Source organism: Suncus etruscus, chromosome 11 (assembly GCF_024139225.1).
Source record: "Suncus etruscus isolate mSunEtr1 chromosome 11, mSunEtr1.pri.cur, whole genome shotgun sequence".
NCBI classification, from domain to species: Eukaryota; Metazoa; Chordata; class Mammalia; order Eulipotyphla; family Soricidae; genus Suncus; species Suncus etruscus.
The window spans coordinates 84205042-84223660 of record NC_064858.1 but is presented as its reverse complement, the minus strand read 5'-3'; the positions used below and the strand labels follow the sequence as shown (position 1 = coordinate 84223660).

Below are 18619 nucleotides of genomic sequence, written 5' to 3'. Positions count from 1 at the left end.
ATCCTGGTAGTTCCAACCTGCTGTGATACTAAGCATCTCTGAACTCAGTTTATTTATTTATTTATTTGGTGGTGGTGGGGTAGGAGGACCACATCTACTAGTGCTCAGGGTTTATTCCTAGCTCTGTGCTCGGGGATAACTCCTGGAAGGTTTGGGGACCATATTGGGTGTTGGGGGTTGAACCCAAGTCAACTGTGTACAAAGCTAGCTCCTCACTGTCGCTCTGGCCACTGAACCCAGTTTTCTTATTCTCCATATGGTGCAAGCACCCTTGTGCTCACTTAGCCCTGGAGGTTCAGAGATGCTAATTTGTGAGGGAACGTGAAAACTCAGGAGTTCTGAGTGACCAAGGCGTGGAGAATTTTGCTTGTGGCTGCTCAGTGGCCCTGCTGCTCAATGCCCTCACCCAGGGCCCAGCTTACCTCCTTTGGGAAGAGCTGGCAGGCACTCCTGGGCTGTGCCTTCTGCAGCTTGGTCTGTCCAGTCGCTCACACTCACTATCCCTGGGGTCCAAGTCCACAGTCGTGGACCTGGTGCCAAAGGTATTAAGTGCGTGTGGGGGTGGAGGGGAGGAGCCTGAGGCGGAAGTTGGGCCTGGCACAGGCCAGGCAAGCCACGCCTAGGCTCCCACAAGTCCTCTTTTTGGCTCCCTTTCTCAGTCCACCTGACCACTTGGGGTCCTGACCATCTCTCACAGACTCCACACAGGGAAATCTCTTAGGGGTGGCAACCTTCAGTTGGCAACCTTGGATCTGTGTCCAGTCCTGAAGTGCCCCCAAGCCCGGGAGTTAATCTCCCACTGGCTCATGACACAGCTTAGCACCAGCCTGGGAGAGGCAGGGAGCATGTGGAGAGGCAGAGAGCCAGAGCTAGGACCACACCTACTCCCTGACTTCTTTCTCCTGTGGGAAACTACTATTGAGAGGCAGGTGGCTTGGGGTTCATGAAGACCTTTTTTTTGGGGGGGGGCACACCCATTTGACGCTCAGGGGTTACTCCTGGCTATGTGCTCAGAAATCGCCCCTGGCTTGGTGGGACCATATGGGACGCCGGGGGATCGAACCGTGGTCTGTTCCTTGGCTCGCGCTTGCAAGGCAGACACCTTACCTCTAGTGCCACCTTCCTGGCCCCAATTTTTTTTTTGGGTCACACCCAGCAGTGCTCAGGGGTTATTCCTGGCTCTAGGCTCAGAAATTGCTCCTGGCAGGCATGGGGGACCATATGGGACACCGGGATTTGAAAAGATGACCTCCTGCATGAAAGGCAAACGCCTTACCTCCATGCTATCTCTCCGGCTCCCATGAAGACCTTCTTGGGGAAGGTGTGTGTGTGTAAGGGAAACTTCTGCCCTCGATGCCCCAACAAGAATCTGTTCCAGGTTCTAGGAGGTGACAAGTGTCTAGAGGAGTGAGAATGTTGGATGCTCCATGCCCCGCTGTTCCTGAGTTGTATCTGTCTCCTAGGGTGACACCCCCACCCTGGAAACAATCCACCAAGTAAGGAGGCTTGTGTTTTATTACTCAGACTGCTGGGGCACAGCCGAGCTGGAAAGGGAAAGGGCAGAGTGCTTAGGACGGGGCGGACTGCAGCTGGCCTTTATAGACATACTCCAGCGCGGTGGCGATGGTGCGCATGTCCAGCTCGATGCTCTGAGCCCAGTTCTCCACATCCCCGATTTCCTGGAAAGAGGTGGAGGTCTGGCATCAGTGTGGATCAATGTGGGTAAAATGGCTGGAAGAAACGGCAGGAAGCACTTCTCACCTCCTATAAAGGGTTTTGCTTGTACACAACCAACCCAACTGGTTTCCCTCCTCCCTGGCTCCTCAGACTCTGGGGCAAGACAGGGTTTCTGGGACCATCCCCATAAGCTCTTGATCCTGGGCCCTTAGTTGACCCACCTGGAAGCAGTGTGCAGGGGTCAGGGGTGGGGCTGGGGATACAGAAGTGACACCCACCTTGAGTGCCTGGTTGAAGTTCTCCACCATCCCAATCCACTGGCCTGTCTGCTTGGCAAACTGAGCCGCCTGGATTTGCAGGGTCTTCACTTCATGGTCCAACTTCCTCTGGTTCATGTAGGCCTGTGCAACACTAGAGGTTGGAGCAGGGAGGAGGGTCACCTGCCTAAGCATTGGGGTAGAGGGGGTGGGATGGGGTGCAGGGGTAGGAGTAGGTGTGTGTGTGTGTGTGGCTGTGTGTGTGTGTGTGTGTAACATTAGGCTCTGCTATGACCCACTATGACGTGAACATGCAGGTAGGCTCTTCTGCCCTGTCTAGTTAGCTGAGAGCTAACTAGAATAATTTCCTACCCTATAAAAAAGAATCTCCAAAGCTAGGTTGGAGAAGAGAGGGTTAATCTGGGCAAGAGTGATGTTGGGAGTCCCTGAGGAAGAAACTGGGAGGACAAGGGAGTGTGTGTGTGGGTGTGGGGGTGCGGTCCTAGATAGTTTCAGGGGCTGCTGAAGTGCAAGTTCTAAATGCAGAAGGCCTGGATTTGTTTCTCACCCCAGAACCTTGAGGAATAGCTCCCAACATCACTGATGGTGGCCTCCAAACAAAAAAGAAAAAAAAAAATAGAAAAGAATAGACTAAGAGAGGGTGTGTGGGAAATTTGAGGAATGGAGCAGGGGCTCATCTGGCAGTGATTGAAGTCCAATATCTGGGCCAGAAGCTGGAAAGGGAAACTGGGCCTCTCCCTGAATTTAGGATGGCTTGGAAGAACTACCCCTTCCTCAGGAACTCAGGGTCAAGGGAAGAACTCCCAGAGGCCGCTTCCTGGCTCATTTCTCCCAGCCATTCTCTCATCCACAGACACAGACGAGTGCACAGGGATGTTCACTTCCTTTACTCTTTTTTCCTTCAGGCAAGAGCATTTTTCCTCAATCATTCTGTCCATTGCAGTAACCACTGCAGTCCCTGACTGATATTCCCAAGCCTCACCCTGTCTTCCCCTCAATAACTGTGCAGTAATTGTTCTCCCTTATTGGTTGGTCAATCTTTTACTCCTTGCCCCTAAGCTCTGGGTCAGCTGGTAGCCACCACATCCGTTGCCCCCCCACCCTCTGGAATCTGTGTGGGCAGGAGGGGGCAAAGGGCTGGCTGGGGGGGGTGTCTAGAGAGTGGGAAGGACACCTGACAAGGATTGAGATAGACAGTCTTTGTTTCCCTTTTCAGGCAGTGGGCAGCAACACAAAACCCTTTCTAATCTGGCTTTAGCTTAGCTTTCCTCTTAGCTGAGTAGGGGTGCTCCCTTTTCCTTTGAAAAGAAAAAAGCCCGGGTCAGCACCCCCATCTCTTGGCACCACTGAGGGTGGAAGGAGAGGGGGGGCAGACAGCTGGGCCATGCTAGAGGCTAAGGTTGGAGCCCAACCAGAACAATATAATCCCTTCCAGGGCTTTCCAATATTTTCCTAAGAGTCCCTAAACCCATTTCCCCTGCTGATCTTCTGCTTGCCTTTCTTCCATTTTTCCTCCTTCCTTCCTTCCTTCCTTCCTTCCTTCCTTCCTTCCTTCCTTCCTTCCTTCCTTCCTTCTTCCTTCCTTCTTCCCTCCCTCCCTTCCTTTCTTCCTCCTTCCCTTCCCTTCCCTTCCCTTCCCTTCCCTTCCCTTCCCTTCCCTTCCCTTCCCTTCCCTTCCCTTCCCTTCCCTTCCCTTCCCTTCCCTTTCCTTCTCTCCCCTCCCCTTCCCTTCTCTCCTTTCCTTTCTTGGATTATGCTCAGGACTTATTCCTGGCTCTGCTTGGTGATCATCCCCATTTCCCCTGCTGACCTTCTGCTTGCCTTCCTTCTTTCCTTCTCTTTCTCCTTCCTTCCTTCCTTCCTTCCTTCCTTCCTTCCTTCCTTCCTTCCTTCCTTCCTTCCTTCCTTCCTTCCTTCCTTCCTTCCTCCCCACCTCCCTCCCTCTCCCCCCCTCCTCTCCTTTCTCTCTTTTTTTTTTTTGGTTTTTGGGCCACACCTGGCGGTGCTCAGGGGTTACTCCTGGCTATCTGCTCAGAAATAGCTCCTGGCAGGCACGGGGGACCATATGGGACACCGGGATGCGAACCAACCACCTTTGGTCCTGGATCGGCTGCTTGCAAGGCAAACGCCACTGAGCTATCTCTCTGGGCCCCTCTCCTTTCTTTGACTATGCTCAGGACTTACTCCTGGTTCTGTTCAGTGATCATCCCTGGTAGGCCTCAGGGAACCATATAAGATATCAGGATTAAAGTGGGTTGGTTGTGTGCCAGGCAAGGGGGTAAGAGGCCCCAACCACAGACTCCTTTCCCCCTAATCATCACATGAGTAAGCAAGAAGATGCCCGCCTGCACAGCTCATTGCAGTGACTCACTCTGGACTGAACTCTCTGGATTCAGCTGCACTGCTGGCCCCCAGGGTGCAAGGCATCACCCTGCCTCTTTTCTTTCAACAGACCATCAAGCACAACATCATCATCTCTGCCTGATTTTGGGTCAGAGATAAGAGAAGACATTCTTTGCTCCTTCTCTGGTCTTTGGCTGTTCTAATAATTCTCATATGGCACTGTGGTAGGGGGTAGTCCGGAGACAAAGAAGAGAGACTGGCTGGGCTGTGGTTCCTGGCAGAGGCTCTGCCTTCTCCCTCACCAGCTGTGTTACCATCCCTTTCCTGCCAGCTGCTCTGTGGGCCTGCCACAGCGGGTGGAGGTGTAGAAGGGAGGGTAGATAGCCACCACTGAAGAGACAGCTGGACTTGGAGGGATGATGGGCGGTGGGCAGATGGCATAAAATTGTGGGCACCAGGGAAGTTAGCAGGAAGGGAGAAATCTGGCTGCTGCTTCTGCCCTGCAGCTGCTCCTCGCTTGAGTCAAGCCAAAAAGGGGAGGGTTGAGGAACATCTCAGCTCCCAAGGGCATTCTGAGGACTCTACCTTGTCCATACCTAGTAGACTGGGGACTTGGGGGAGGGAGTGTGAAGTTCATACCCCACATTTAGATGATCCACCAAAGCTTCTGTCAGGCAGGTCGCTGCATTGATGGCCTCTCGACGTCTCTTCTCTAAGACGGGGGTGAGAGGAGATTTGGCTTTTTATTTAATTTTGGTTTTTGGCTCACACCTGGCAGCACTCAGGGGTTCCTCCTGGCTCTACGCTCAAAAATCGCTCCTGGCAGGCACGGGGGACCATATGGGATGCTGGGATTCGAACCACCGACCTTCTGCATGCAAGGCAAACGCCCTATCTCCATGTTATCTCTCCGCTCCCCCCCCCCCCCTTTTAAATCCCCACATTTGGCGAGATGCTTAAAGGTTACTCCTGGCTCAGCATTCAGGAGTCACTTCTGGTGGACTCAGCATGGGATCTAGACTAGACGAGATGTTGGAATAGAACTCGGGTGGGTGGGCCATGTGCCAAGCAAGCGCCGTCATCCATCTATTCTATACTATCCCAGATTTGGCTTTTTTTTTGTTTTTAGACAGGATGACCTCACTGAAGAATCCACTCAAGACTATTTTGCTGGCTGCAGAACATCTCGACTCATTTGAGCCTGCCAGATAAAAACTGAAAGCCCCTTTGCAAAATAGGCCATGTCAACCTTTCACTTTAGGAGTGGGTATCCTAAGGGGGGAAGAGACTCGCTTGGGGAAACTGAGTCCATGGGGTGTGTGAGCCCGGGCTTCTCATCTCCGGGTAGTCTCCCCACTATCTCGGGGGTAGGTATTGGTAAAATCGAGACTTCCAGCCTGGATTTTCTTTTTTTTTTTTTTTTTTTTTTTTTGGTTTTTGGGCCACACCCGTTTGACGCTCAGGGGTTACTCCTGGCTATGTGCTCAGAAATTGCCCCTGGCTTGGGGGGACCATATGGGACGCCGGGGGATCGAACCGCGGTCCGTTCCTTGGTAGCGCTTACAAGGCAGACACCTTATCTCCAGCGCCACCTTCCCGGCCCCCAGCCTGGATTTTCAAGAAACGCGGCCCTCACCCCACCATTTTACTTGGAGGATTTAATCCCATTCCCAAACCCAGTCCCAGCATCCTTTGCCGCATCCCGCAGCCGGGCCCAGAGTGACAGTTTCCTGGACCAATCGGCGCGCGGAGCGTCAGCGCGGGGGCGGGACTATGGATGACTTCCCATAATGCCATACCCGTTGCCCAAACTCATGGGGTCCGCCCGTGCCCGTCCCGGGACCGGGGCCGTGGTCTCGGCCGGCTCGGCTTACCCTGCAGCTCCTTGCGCTCGTTCTGCTTGGCCTGGTGTTCCTTCAGCAGGCGGGACAGCATGGTCACGCGTGTGGGGCTGGGGGTTGGGGCGCTCTCGGGGGCCCCCCCACAGACTCCTCACAGACTAGAATATTCAGAGCGCTCGCTTCCGGTCCCGCGCCGATCACGTGACCTTAGCGTCACGTGACGCGGGCTACGCCCCCTTCCGAGCTGTCAAGTTGCGGTGGAGTCAACGTCCCTGCTGGGGAGAGACGGGGTAGTTAGTAGTGGGTAGATAGGTGAGCTCTGGGTTTATTAGGGGCTCCCTCGTTCGTGAGCGTTGGAAGGAGTTTGTTTTAGTTTCCGTAGAGCCAGTTGCTTTAAATTAATTGTTACCATGAATTATAATAATTATAATTTATTTGGGGGGTCACACCTGTGGTGGTCACACTTTGGAAAAGCCTGAAGTCGCTCCTGGCAGGCTTGGAGGTACCCTGTGGGATGCCAGGAATCGAACCCAGGTCAGTCCGGGGTCGGCCAGGTGCAAGGCAAACGCCCTACCGCTGTGCTATTATTGCTCTGGCCCCAATTTTAATTTTAAGTCAAGCAAGATAGTTTTTAGGACCCGAGCTATATACACAGTGGATAGGGCTTTTGCATACACAAAGGCCAACCTGCTTTTGACCTCTGGGATCCCAGACTCCAGGAATAATTCCTGAGCACCTCGGGGTATGCTCCCCATCCCCTCAAGATTTTTTGTTTGTTTGTTTTTTTGGCCACACCCGGTGGTCCTCAGAGGTCACTCTTGGCTCTGCTCTCAGGAATTATTCCTGATGGGCTTGGAGAACCATATAGGAACTACATAAGATCGAACCCTTGTTAGCTGCGTGCAAGGCAAACGTCCTCCCCTCTGTACTATCTATCACTCTGGCCCCCAAAATCGTTTTTATTGAACAATACTTAATTTAGATGTGAAGGGAGAGCAAGACAGGAAGTGTTTAACTAGAGACAACGCGAACTTGAAAGAGCAAGCATGCAAGCAAAGAGGCTAAGAAAGATTCGAGTTCAAGGGAGAAACGTGTTTGAAGAGCAAGCAGAGACAGATAAGCAAACGAAATATGTGTGAGGACTCAAGCCTGTAAAGCAAGCCAGAGCCAGTTGTTGTTTTATTTTGTGTTTGGGTCACACCTGGGGATGTTTAGGGTTACACCTAGCGCTACACTCAGGAAACTCTCCTAGTGGGGTCCTGGAGACTACATGGGATGCTGGGGATCCATCTTGGGTCTACTGCATGCAAGGCAAGCGCCCTATCTTCTCTACTGTCTCTGGCCCTAACCAGAACTGGCGTTTAAGTCTGCTTTTTTGGGTTTGTTTTTGATTTTGAGCCACACCCGGGGGCTAAACTCAGGGGTCATTCCTGGCTCTGCTCTCAAAAAATCGCTCCTGGTAGGCTCAGAGGACTATATAGGATGCCAGGGATCCAACCTGAGTCAGCCATGTGCAAAGCCAACGCCCTATCTGCAGTGCTTATCACGCCACTCCTTTAAATTTGTTTTGAACTTAACGCTCCCTGGAGAATTGTTGCTAGGCAGTCCATCCAGGTTTCTGGGAGAGCAGAAACTTCCAGGAGTCATTGAAATTCTTTTCCTTCCCTCTCCTTTCCCTCCTGGCAGCTTTGGCTAGATTTTCAATTTTCTGCTTCCCTCCCCCGCGGAGGAAATACTTTTCTCTTCTCACCGCTCCATTGAAGTTGGCCAGGCTCTCCCATCAACCTCCTACAGAGTTTTGGTAATTTAGCTGGTGGTGTGTGGTGAATATACAATTCCAGTCCTATCCTTTTGTATTTAGGGACCTAAGATTCAAGTTTACTGGAAGAATAAGAGCTCTAGGCCTGGGAAATAGTACAGTAGATAAAGTATAGGGCACTTGACTTTGACAGACTGACCTTTGTTTGATCCCCAGAAACTCCTATAGTCACCCACACACAGCCAGGAGTGACTTAGAAGCTCCCCGAAAAGTGCAGGGTTAGGTGCTTGTCTTGCATACTGTGCATTCCAGTTTCGTCTGGGAGCCAACTTGAACACGGAGCTGGAGGTTAAGTCTGGTGTGATTCACTCTCTACCCCTCAAAAAAGTAAGTGCTAAGGCCAGTTGACTGAAGAGCTGGATTCATTCCCCAGGGAAAACAAAAACAAAAATTGGAGAGATACTACGGGGTTTATGCCTTGCATATTGTGGATCCAGTTTTGATCCCAGAGTACAAACATGAGTGGATCATACTGAATACTGTAGGACGTGGAACTAGTCCCCCAATAGAAAAAAGTTATAGTAAACATCAACATATTCTTGTCATGGCCACAAATTTCTCTTGGCACACTCTTCTCTCATCTGTTGGGTGATTATTAGCAAGCTACTAACCACTCTGAATCTTGGTGTTCTCCTTAGTAAAATAAGGGAACTGGATTAAATCAGTGGTTCTCTAACCTGGAAAAAAAACTGAGAATGAAATAAGGAATTTTTTTTTAAAGATAATAGTTGAGGTCCTTAGCAAGTTGCCAACATAATTTGTCCATAATATTTGAATTTACTTTTCAGTCCCAAACCTTTCCTCAATGTATTAATAGGAACATCAGTAATAGTGAAATGTAAGTGGGTAATGATGTACAAGGGCTCCATTATTGGGTGTCTGTAGATGGTTGTACAAGCATGCAGTTTGCAAATACAGAAGAATAAAGAGATGGATCATTGGACATTTGGGCAAAGTTTACTTTTATTTAAAGAAAAATGCGGGCCCGGAGAGATAGCACAGCGGTATTTGCCTTGCAAGCAGCCGATCCAGGACCTAAGGTGGTTGGTTCGAATTCCAGTGTCCCATATAATCCCCCGTGCCTGCCAGGAACTATTTCTGAGCAGACAGCCAGGAGTAATCCCTGCGCACTGCCGGGTGTGGCCCAAAAATAAAAAAAAAAAGCATCACATAATTGACATTGTTGGCCATAATATATTTGTTTTCAAATAAGTGAGAGCAGTTATTAAAAAAAAAGAATAAAAAGAGAAGAAAACAATTTTTTTTTGGTATTTTTGGAGTTTTATTTGCTTTTGGGTCACATCCAGTGAATCTCAGTCCTTACTCCTGGTTCTTGGATCAGTGATCACTCCTGGCTGGCTTGGGGAACCATTTGGGTTTCAAATTGGGTCAGCTGTGTGCACGGACCTTACCCATTGTACTATCTCTCCAGCCCAGGGAAAAGGGAAAGGAGGAGAGTTTTTAAAAAAAATGCCTTGAGTTTTAAAAAAGTCCAAACAAATTAGTCATATGTCCAGCTTCGTGCTCAGGAATTACTCCTGATACGCTCAGGCGAACTATTTAGGTTGCCAGAGATTGAATCTGGGTGGGCTACAAGATAAACGTCTTACCTGCTGTATTATGACTCTTGCCCCAAAGGGAATTTTTTTGTTTTTGTTTTTGTTTTTGTTTTTGGACCACACCCGTTTGATGCTCAGGGGTTACTCCTGGCTATGCGCTCAGAAGTCGCTCCTGGCTTGGGAGGACCATATGGGACGCCGGGAGATCGAACCTCGGTCCTACTCTAGCGCTTGCAAGACACCTTACCTCTAGCGCCACCTTCCCGGCCCCAAGGGGAAATATTTTTTTCTTTTTTTTTTGGGCCACACCCGGTAACGCTCAGGGGTTACTCCTGGCTATGCGCTCAGAAGTTGCTCCTGGCTTGGGGGACCATATGGGACACCGGGGGATTGAACCGCCGTCCGTCCAAGGCTAGCGCAGGCAAGGCAGGCACCTTACCTTTAGCGCCACCGCCCGGCCCCAAGGGGAAATATTTTTAAAAAAATTTTGGACCACACTTGGTGATGCTCAGGTTACTCCTGGCTCTGTACTCAGAAATCATTCCTGGCAGGCTCAGGGGACCATATGGGATGCTTTGAATCGAACCTGGGTCAGTCCTGGGTCAGCTGCATGCAAGGCAAACACTTTAACTCTGTGCTATCTCTCTGGCCTCATAAGGAAAATAATTTTGTTTTTGTTTTTGTTTGTTTTTGGTTTTGGGTCACACCCGGCAGCACTCAGGAGTTACTCCTGGCTCTATGCTCAGAAATCGCACCTGGCAGGCTAAGGGGACCATATGGAATGCCGGGATTCAAACCACTGTCCTTCTGCATGCAAGGCAAACACCTTACCTCCATGCTGTCTCTCCATCCCCGGGGGGAGGGGCGAATATTTTTAATTAAAGTTTTTCCATTTGATTATAATGTGTATTTAAGGTTAATCATTGCACTAAACTCTTTTTCAGGGTAGGCCTAGCTTTGCTGGTTTCTAGTTTGTTTATTCAGTTCTTTCATAATTGAAAATTGAGCACATGTCTCTTGATTAGGAGGAGAGAAATGGGTGCTGATTAAGTTAGAATAAAACATATCCTTTTTTTGGGGGGGGGTCATACCCACTAGTGCTCAGCAATTGATCCTGGCTTTCTACAATCACTCTGGGGACCAAATGGGATGCTGGGGATTGAACCCAGGTTAGACTCAGGCAAGGCAAATACTCTTGCTGTGTTATCAGCCTCGCCCCCAAAACATTTTATTTTTTGTTTGTTTTTGGACCATATTCAGTGGTGTTCAAAGACTACTACTGGCCATGTGCTTGGGGGTGCTTTTTATGGTAGGGTTTAGGGGACTATCATGCTGGGGATTGGACCTAGGACTCCCATATATGCTCTAGTCCATTAAACAGTTTGTTTATTTATTTATTTATTTATGTTTTTTGCCACACCGAGTGGCACTCAGGGAATACTCCTGGCTTTGCGCTCAGAAAACACTCTTGACTTGGGGGACCATATGAGATTTTGGGGATCGAACCTGCATTCATCTGGGTCAGCCGCATGCAAGACAAAAGCCCTACCACTGTGCTATCACTCTGACCCCGGTGTTATTTATTTATTTATTTATTTATTTGAGGTGGCACAAACTCAACGGTGCTCAGAATTTACTCCTCACTCTAAACTCAGGGATCACTCTTAGAGGGATGGGGAACAATATGTGGTGTGGGGGATTGAATTTAGATTGAATACAGGCAAAGAAAGTTCCCTATCTCTATACTATCACTCTGGTGCCATATATATATATATATATATATATATATATATATATATATATATATATATATTTTTTTTTTTTTTTTTTTTTGGTTTTTGGGCCACACCCGGTAATGCTCAGGGGTTACTCCTGGCTATGTGCTCAGAAGTTGCTCCTGGCTTGGGGGACCATATGGGACACCGGGGGATCGAACCACGGTCCGTCCAAGGCTAGCGCAGGCAAGGCAGGCACCTTACCTTTAGCGCCACCGCCCGGCCCCTGGTGCCATATATTTTTGAGATGATGAAAATTTTTTTTTTTTTTTTTTTTTTTTTTTTTGGTTTTTGGGCCACACCCATTTGACGCTCAGGGGTTACTCCTGGCTATGCGCTCAGAAATCGCCCCTGGCTTGGGGGGACCATATGGGACGCCGGGGGATCGAACCGAAGTCCGTCCTACGCTAGCGCTTGCAAGGCAGACACCTTACCTCTAGCGCCACCTTCCCGGCCCCTAGAGAGATGATGAATATTAATGACTGTTTCAGGTATTTGCAAAGTAGAATCTTAAATTCTAGGGTATGTGCAACTCTCAAAGGATTGGTAAGTGAAATAGTTAGGTGGCAGCATAAAGCAGAACACTATTTTTGTTTATTGGGTCACATCTGGCAGTTCTCTGGGATTACTCCTGCCTCTGCTCTCAAAGATCATTTTTGACAGGTCTTGAGGCAAACGTCTTATCAATTGGACTATAACCGCAGCTGGAAACCAAAGTTAAAATTCTGAATACAGGGGCCGGAGAGGTGGCGCTAGAGGTAAGGTGTCTGCCTTGCAAGCGCTAGCATAGGACAGACAGAAGTTCTATCCCCACGACGTCCCATATGGTCCCCCTAAGCCAGGAGCGATTTCTGAGCAAGTAGCCAGGAGTAACCCCTGAGCGTCAAACTGGTGTGGCCCAAAAAACAAACAAACAAAAAAAGATTCTGAATACAAACATTGGCTACAGACGGACCACGGTCCCGATCCCCCAGCATCCTGTATGGTCCTCCAAGCCTGGAGCGATTTCTGAGCGAGTAGCCAGGAGTAACCCCTGAGTGTTACCGGGTGTGGCCCGAAAAACCAAACCAAACCAAAACAAAAAAAATGTTGGCTAGGCCCTTGCCGTGTATGTTACCAACCAGAGTTCAGTCCCCAGCATACCATATGGTCCCCAAGAACCACCGGGAGTAATTCCTGAGTGCCGAGCAAGAAATAATCTCTGAATATAACTGGAGATGGCCTCCAAAAAGAGACAAGCAAACAACGTCCCTCCCACAAATGTTGGCTACACACAGTGAATATGTATGTTGTTGGCTACAAATAGTGTATACGTGTGTTTGTGTTTCTATGTTTATTGTAATTTGTTTTTGTTTTGGGGCCACATCTTTTGATGTTCAGGATTTATTCCTGGTTCTGCTCTTAGGAATCACTCATAGCAACACTTAGGGTACTGACCATATAGGATGGTGGATTGAATCCAGGTGCTAGGCAAATGCCCCATCCATTGTACTATCTTTCTGGTACCTAATTGTAATTTTTTTTCTTTGACTACACCCAGCGATGCTCGGGGGTTTCTCCTGGGTCTGCACTCAGGAATTATACCTGGAAGTGCTATGCAAGGCAAACACCTTTTCCTCTTGGGGGGGGGGGCTCATCATTATCATTTCTTTTTACACCATTTCCTGAGTGCTCGCCATGGGTCAAGACATTAATTTTCAGACATTAATTCATTTACTCTCCAGGACAGAGGATTGTTGTGCCCAATTTGCAGAGAATAACTTTGAGGTGTAGAAGCAGTTATGTCAGAACAGATCTGTGGTAGAGTCGGGGTAGACTAAGCCTCTCTGATTCAGAGCCTGGGCATCACTCCTGGATCATACTGCAGACATCTTGGAAGAAACTTGGCAGGTGATTCCCAAAAGATTTTATCATTCAGTCCCTATCACTGATTGGAGGGACTCTGGCCAGTGGAGAGGTGTTGGGAAAAGGCTCTTCTCCAGAGAAGGGCTGATCAATAGAAGCGGGAAGGGTGAGAACATCAGCCTAGCCCTAGCCCAATCCTCCACCCCCCTTTTCCCCAGATGCAGTTTCCAGCTACAGTGAGCAAGCAAAACAGAGGCTGCTAGGAAGTGCCTGGTGAGAGTCTCCAGAGAGATAGAGAGGTTGGGAGAACTGTCACGGAAGGTGAACATGGTGGATGGGAGGGATAAGGAGGAGAACGTTGAGTTTTTTTAGAGTGAGTCTATAAATGCTGAGATATGATTGGCTTAGGGAAAGTGCTAGCTCCCCCTCAGCCCCCATATTACCCTCACCCCTCTTGGCAGCACTGCTTGGCATTTTCACCATCAGTGTAGACTGCCAGGATTCTGCAGACTCTGCCCTCCTCTCACATACTGGCAGTTCCTTAGCCTTAGAACTGGGCAGAGAACAATGATATCCAAATATGGAGACTCCAGCTGATCTCTCTAGTGCCCTCCTCCAGCTTTCTTTCTCCTGGGCCTTAGCTGCTTTCTATTGAACGTCAGTTTTTGTGAGGTTGAAGCTCAGCAATACCTGCCTTTGGTAGAGTGTAACAAGTTGCACACATATCTGGAGGATGACTCAGGAATTTTGCAGTCGTTTTTTTCTTTACCTCTCCTTACAATTTCTCACCATCATCCTCATTGTGATCATCATCATCATTGGTCATACCCTGTGGTGATCAGAGGTTATTCCTGGCTCTGCACTCCCAAATTATTCCTGGTAGGCCCAGGGGGCCATATGGGAAGCTGGGGATCAAACCCAAGTTGGCCACATGCAAAACATGTACAATATACCTGCTGTACTATTTCTTTGGCCCCCCCAGATTTTTCCCCCAATGAATGAATTGTTTTTATTTATTTTCATGTTCTTTTGGGGTCCATTTTTATACTAGCTTTTTTTGGGGGTTAGACCACACTCAGTGATGCTCAGAGCTTACTCCTGGCTGTGCTCAGGAATTATTCCTGGTGGAATGTGGGGGATTATATGGGGTGCTGGGGATTGAACCCGAGACATTTATGTGCCACCTGCCTTACTGACTGTACTGTCTTTCTGGCTTTTGATTTTCATGTTAGTTTTAGTTTATTAGCAAAATGGATTAATTAGCAAGATTCTTCACTGGCAGGCCCAAAGGCTTGGATAGGAGCTGCTTAGTTGTTAGGGGTTGGATGGGGACTGAAGAAGGCCAGGAAGTGAGTGGAGAAGGGTTCTCAGACTGGGAAATCTGGCAGCCCTTCAAGAGAGGGGGGCGTTGGTGGAGTGGCCTCGTTCCAGATGTTGGCCTGAAGCCAGTGCTCAAAGAAAAGGGGCCCTCAAGACAGTCTAAATGGCTCCTTGTGGGGAAATGATCCTCCCTCCCATGATTCAAAGGTTTCCCTAGATTGCCAAAAAGGAGAGCAGTCATTTCCCTACTGACTCCCTTTGGTTGAGTTTTTTACTCTCTCTCCCAGCCACTCCCATGTTCTGAGCTGTGGCTGTAGCCAGCATATAGAGGTTGCAGGAGGATTTCAGTGGGGGAGAGGTGGGTGGAGTGAGAAACTTCTGGGATGTCTTTTGTAGGAAGAGGTTGGTCCTGGGACATATGTGCAGAGGTCCTGCAGCCAGAGGAGGTGGAGGAAGCAGTTAACCCTGAGAGTTCTGAAGGTCTTCATTTCTAGGATAGAAACAGTGGCTGGGAAATGTATGAATTTAGGGAGCTGAAGACCAGGGATCCCAGAGACAATAAAGATGAGGGCTGGAAGGACCAGCCCACGATATGAATTGAAGCTTACCACAAAGAGTTGTGACTGCAGTTAGAGAAAAGAACTGCACCAAAAACCACTGTGACAATGATAATGAGAGAGAGAAGTAGAATGCCTGTTCCCAAAACAGGCAGGGGGTGAGGGAGGAGGGAAGTGGGAAACATAAAGGTGGGAAAGTTCCACTAGTGAAGGGTGGTGTACATTTGATGACTAAAACCCAACTACAAACACTTTTGTAATCACAGTGCCTAAATAAAGAAATTATTATTAAAAATAAGGACCCCAGATGGAGAAGTTTATTTAAGGAGGAAGGGACTGGAAAAAGACTCAGCTGCCTCTTAGATTAGGGCCAAAAATCTTCTGGATATTTTTCAATTGGTAAAATGTTTTGAAGTGATTTAGAAAATTATAGACTTAAAGGAAATTGCAAAAATACTACACAAAGTTTTATGGACCCTTTACCCAGCTTCCTTCAGTGGGGTCACTTTATAGAGTGGGTCCTTGGATACTATTTTGTTCAACTAAAAATTGAGATATATTAGCCATCGCTGAATACTGAATACAATTGCTCTCACAAGATATAATTTATCTTTTTTTTTTTTTGAGTCACTCCCAAGGAGTGTTCAGGGAGTTTTGGGGTCAGTAAGGACAGTTGTAGAGCTGCTTGCACCCAGAGATTCGAATCTTTGGATCCTCTCTAGGTGGGAATCAGTTCCTTGCTCTCCTTCTCTTCTTCTCTCTCTTCCTCCCTCCTTCCCTTTTGGGTTTGAGCCACACAATGCTCAGGGCTTTCTCCTGACTCTGCATTAAGGGGTCATTCCTGGCAGTGCTTAGGGGATGATATGGGATGCTGGGGATCGAACTTGGGTTGGCCGCGTGCAAGGCAAGTGCCCTACCTTCTGTGCTACCCTCTCTTTGATCTTCTTTCTGGTTCCTATGTCATTTCTTTTAAAGTTGTGGTTTTCAAGAGTCACTCTTTTTATTTTTGGGGCTGCAAAATGTAAGGCATTAAACCTGGGTGGGCTGTGTGCAAGATAAACACCCTACCTGTGCTACTATTGCTCCCACCCTCCTCCAAATAGTCACTCCTTAAGTGAGAATAATTTGTCTATTTTCTTTTTTTTCTTTTTAGGGCCACACCCGGCAGCATTCAGAGATTCCTCCTGGCTCTGCGCCCAGAAATTCCTCCTGCAAGCTCAGGGGATCATATGGGATGCTGGGAATCAAACCCGGGTCTGTCTGGGGTCATCCATATGCAAGGCAAAGGCCCTACCACTATGTTATCTCTCTAGCCCTTATTTTCTTTTTTTGAGGAGTCATACTTGGTGGTTATCAGGGTTTAATCCTGGCTCTGTACTCCTGGCAGGGCTTGAGTGGCCACAAACAGGGTAGAGGATCGAATTCCAAGTTGGCTATATGCAAGACTATCTAACCCTATTATACTATACTATACATTCTGGTCTTAGGCTCAGTTTTATTTTATTATTTATTTATATATATTCATTATTTATTTATTTGATTTTTGGGCTATATCTGATGACATTCAGAGGTTACTCCTGGCGCTGTGCTCAGAAATTACTTCTGGCAGGCTCAGGGAATCATATGCTGGGGAACAAATCCAGGTTGGCTGCTTGCAAGGAAAACTCCCTTCCTGCTGTGCTAATGCTCTGGCCCATCAATTTATTTTTAATCACTTTATTTAAATACTACAAAGTAGTTCATAATACAGTTTTTTTGACATTCATTGTCCCAACACCAATCTCACTACCAGTGTAATATTTCTTCCATCATTGTCCCTTGTTTCCCACCAATCCCTAAGCCTGCCCCTTTGGCAGGCAAAAAAAAATATATTATATTCTTTGTTACAACTAAATGATAATAGAATTATTAAAAATCAGTAAGAGAAAATTTGTGAAAATTGTTATCTCTCATATTGACATATTAAGTCATCATCAGAAGGTTTCCTGAACCTTCTGCTGCTAGTTAAGTATTCTGTTTTGTTATTTTTGTTTGTTGCGTTTAAGTAGCTGAGGTGACTTCTATGCTGCTTTCCCATCTCATTTGGTGTGTTTCTACTGGGGTGTTAGTATTGATTCCAGGAACAGAGGAGTTGGGCTAATGAGTTTACATGGTGGCAGCTGTGGAGTGTGGTTGGGGTTTTTGGAAATAGGGGGGTGGGGTAGTGGAGGCTGTCAGCCCCCACTCTGAGAATACCCCAGAGTTTTCAGCCCCCAAACCACTGTACCTGGTGTTTTGGCCAGTTTGGTGTCTGTGCAGAGATTAGTTGTGAAGCTGTGAAGTTGTGAAATTGGCTGTTGACATGGTGGTGTCTCTGGGATGTGAATGAGGCTGCTGGAGTTTGCCAGGGCAAGGGCTCTGCTTGTTTGTACCTGAGAGCACCTCAGAGTTTTCTGCCAGGAGACCTGTGTACCCATAACATTTTAGTGGCAGGGTCAGAGAGATAGCATGGAGGTAAGGTGTTTGCCTTGCATGCAAAAGATGGTGGTTCAAATCCCGGCATTCCACATGATCCCCTGAGCCCTGCCAGGAGCAATTTCTGAGTGTAGAGCCAGGAGTAATCCCTGAATGCTGCCGGGTGTGACTAAAAAACAAAACAAAACAAAAAAATTTTTTTTTAGTGACTTGCCTTGCATCTCTCCTGAGAATAGTGTGAGCCTTGGATCTGGGCTGATGAGTTTACATGGCAGTGGGATCTGGACTCAGTTTTAGATGATCCCAATGTTGTGGGCAACTCCCAAAACATCTTAGACAGCATCCAAAGGTAGCCAAGCAAATGCCTTCTTTTCTCCACCAGGTCACATCAATATCACTGAGCTGGGGCTCAGTGGTGGCGAAAGCGGTAAGACTGCGTGTGCTAGCCTAGGGCAGATAGCGGTTTGATCTCCTGGCGTCCCACATGGCTCCCCCAAGCCAGGAGCGATTTCTGAGCGCATAGCCAGGAGTAACCCTTGAATGTCACTGGGTGTGGCCCCCCAAAAAACAAAACAAACAAACTAACAAACAAACCCAAACATCACTGAACTGCTTCCCAGCCTGGTGCTCCTTGGCCTTGTTCTCCACAGGGAATATCTGTGCTCTTGTCTCTTTTCTTCATTGCTGACTCAGTGGTCAGAGGGAACCTGAGGATGCCTTGGGGTGCAGCTGCATTCTCCTGTGGGTGCTCTCCTGCAGATATCTCCACCTAGGGCCATTTGGGAGGTGGGTGAAGTCTAGATCCCTTTTGTGACTGTGTATGGCCTTTCAGTTCTGAGATTTTTTTCTTTTTTGATTTTTGGGCCACACCCAGAAGCGCTCAGGGGTTACTCCTGGTTCTGCCCTCAGAACTCACTCCTGGTAGGCTTGGGGGACCATATGTCATGTTGGCAATGGAACTCAGGTCTGTCTGGGTTGGCTGCATGCAAGACAAATGCCCTACCGCTGTGCTATCTTTCCAGCTCCAGTTCTGGGATTTATTTTTTCTTTCAAAACTTTTGCTTTGGTGTTAGTTTTAGGAGGGCAGGGGCTTTCTTCTTTGCTTTTGGCTCCATCTTCCTGAAAAGCGTGGGTGTAGGTTATGGTAATTT

General features: G+C 48.1%; 2 protein-coding genes across 2 annotated transcripts in view; one reads left to right on the top strand and one right to left on the bottom strand.

Moving 5' to 3' along the window:
• DNAJC14 (DnaJ heat shock protein family (Hsp40) member C14) overlaps positions 1-18619 on the top strand; it is a 1080043-nt gene that overhangs the window by 170097 nt on the left and 891327 nt on the right. The window lies entirely within an intron of this gene.
• On the bottom strand, positions 1503-6284 carry BLOC1S1 (biogenesis of lysosomal organelles complex 1 subunit 1). The gene is made up of 4 exons (XM_049784096.1): positions 6173-6284; positions 4938-5010; positions 1956-2088; positions 1503-1679 (listed from the first exon to the last, which is right to left on the bottom strand). Exons 1-4 carry the CDS (start codon positions 6231-6233, stop codon positions 1569-1571), a joined length of 378 nt encoding a protein of 125 aa, XP_049640053.1. The 5' UTR covers positions 6234-6284; the 3' UTR covers positions 1503-1568.

Excerpts from the sequence above, each read along its gene's own strand:
- BLOC1S1 (XM_049784096.1), bottom strand. The coding sequence starts at position 6,233 with ATGCTGTCCCGCCTGCTGAAGGAACACCAGGCCAAGCAGAACGAGCGC. Across the intron at positions 5,011-6,172 it reads CGAGCGCAAGGAGCTGCAGG|AGAAGAGACGTCGAGAGGCC; the intron begins GTAAGCCGAGCC and ends CCCCCGTCTTAG. Across the intron at positions 1,680-1,955 it reads ACTTCAACCAGGCACTCAAG|GAAATCGGGGATGTGGAGAA; the intron begins GTGGGTGTCACT and ends ACCTCTTTCCAG.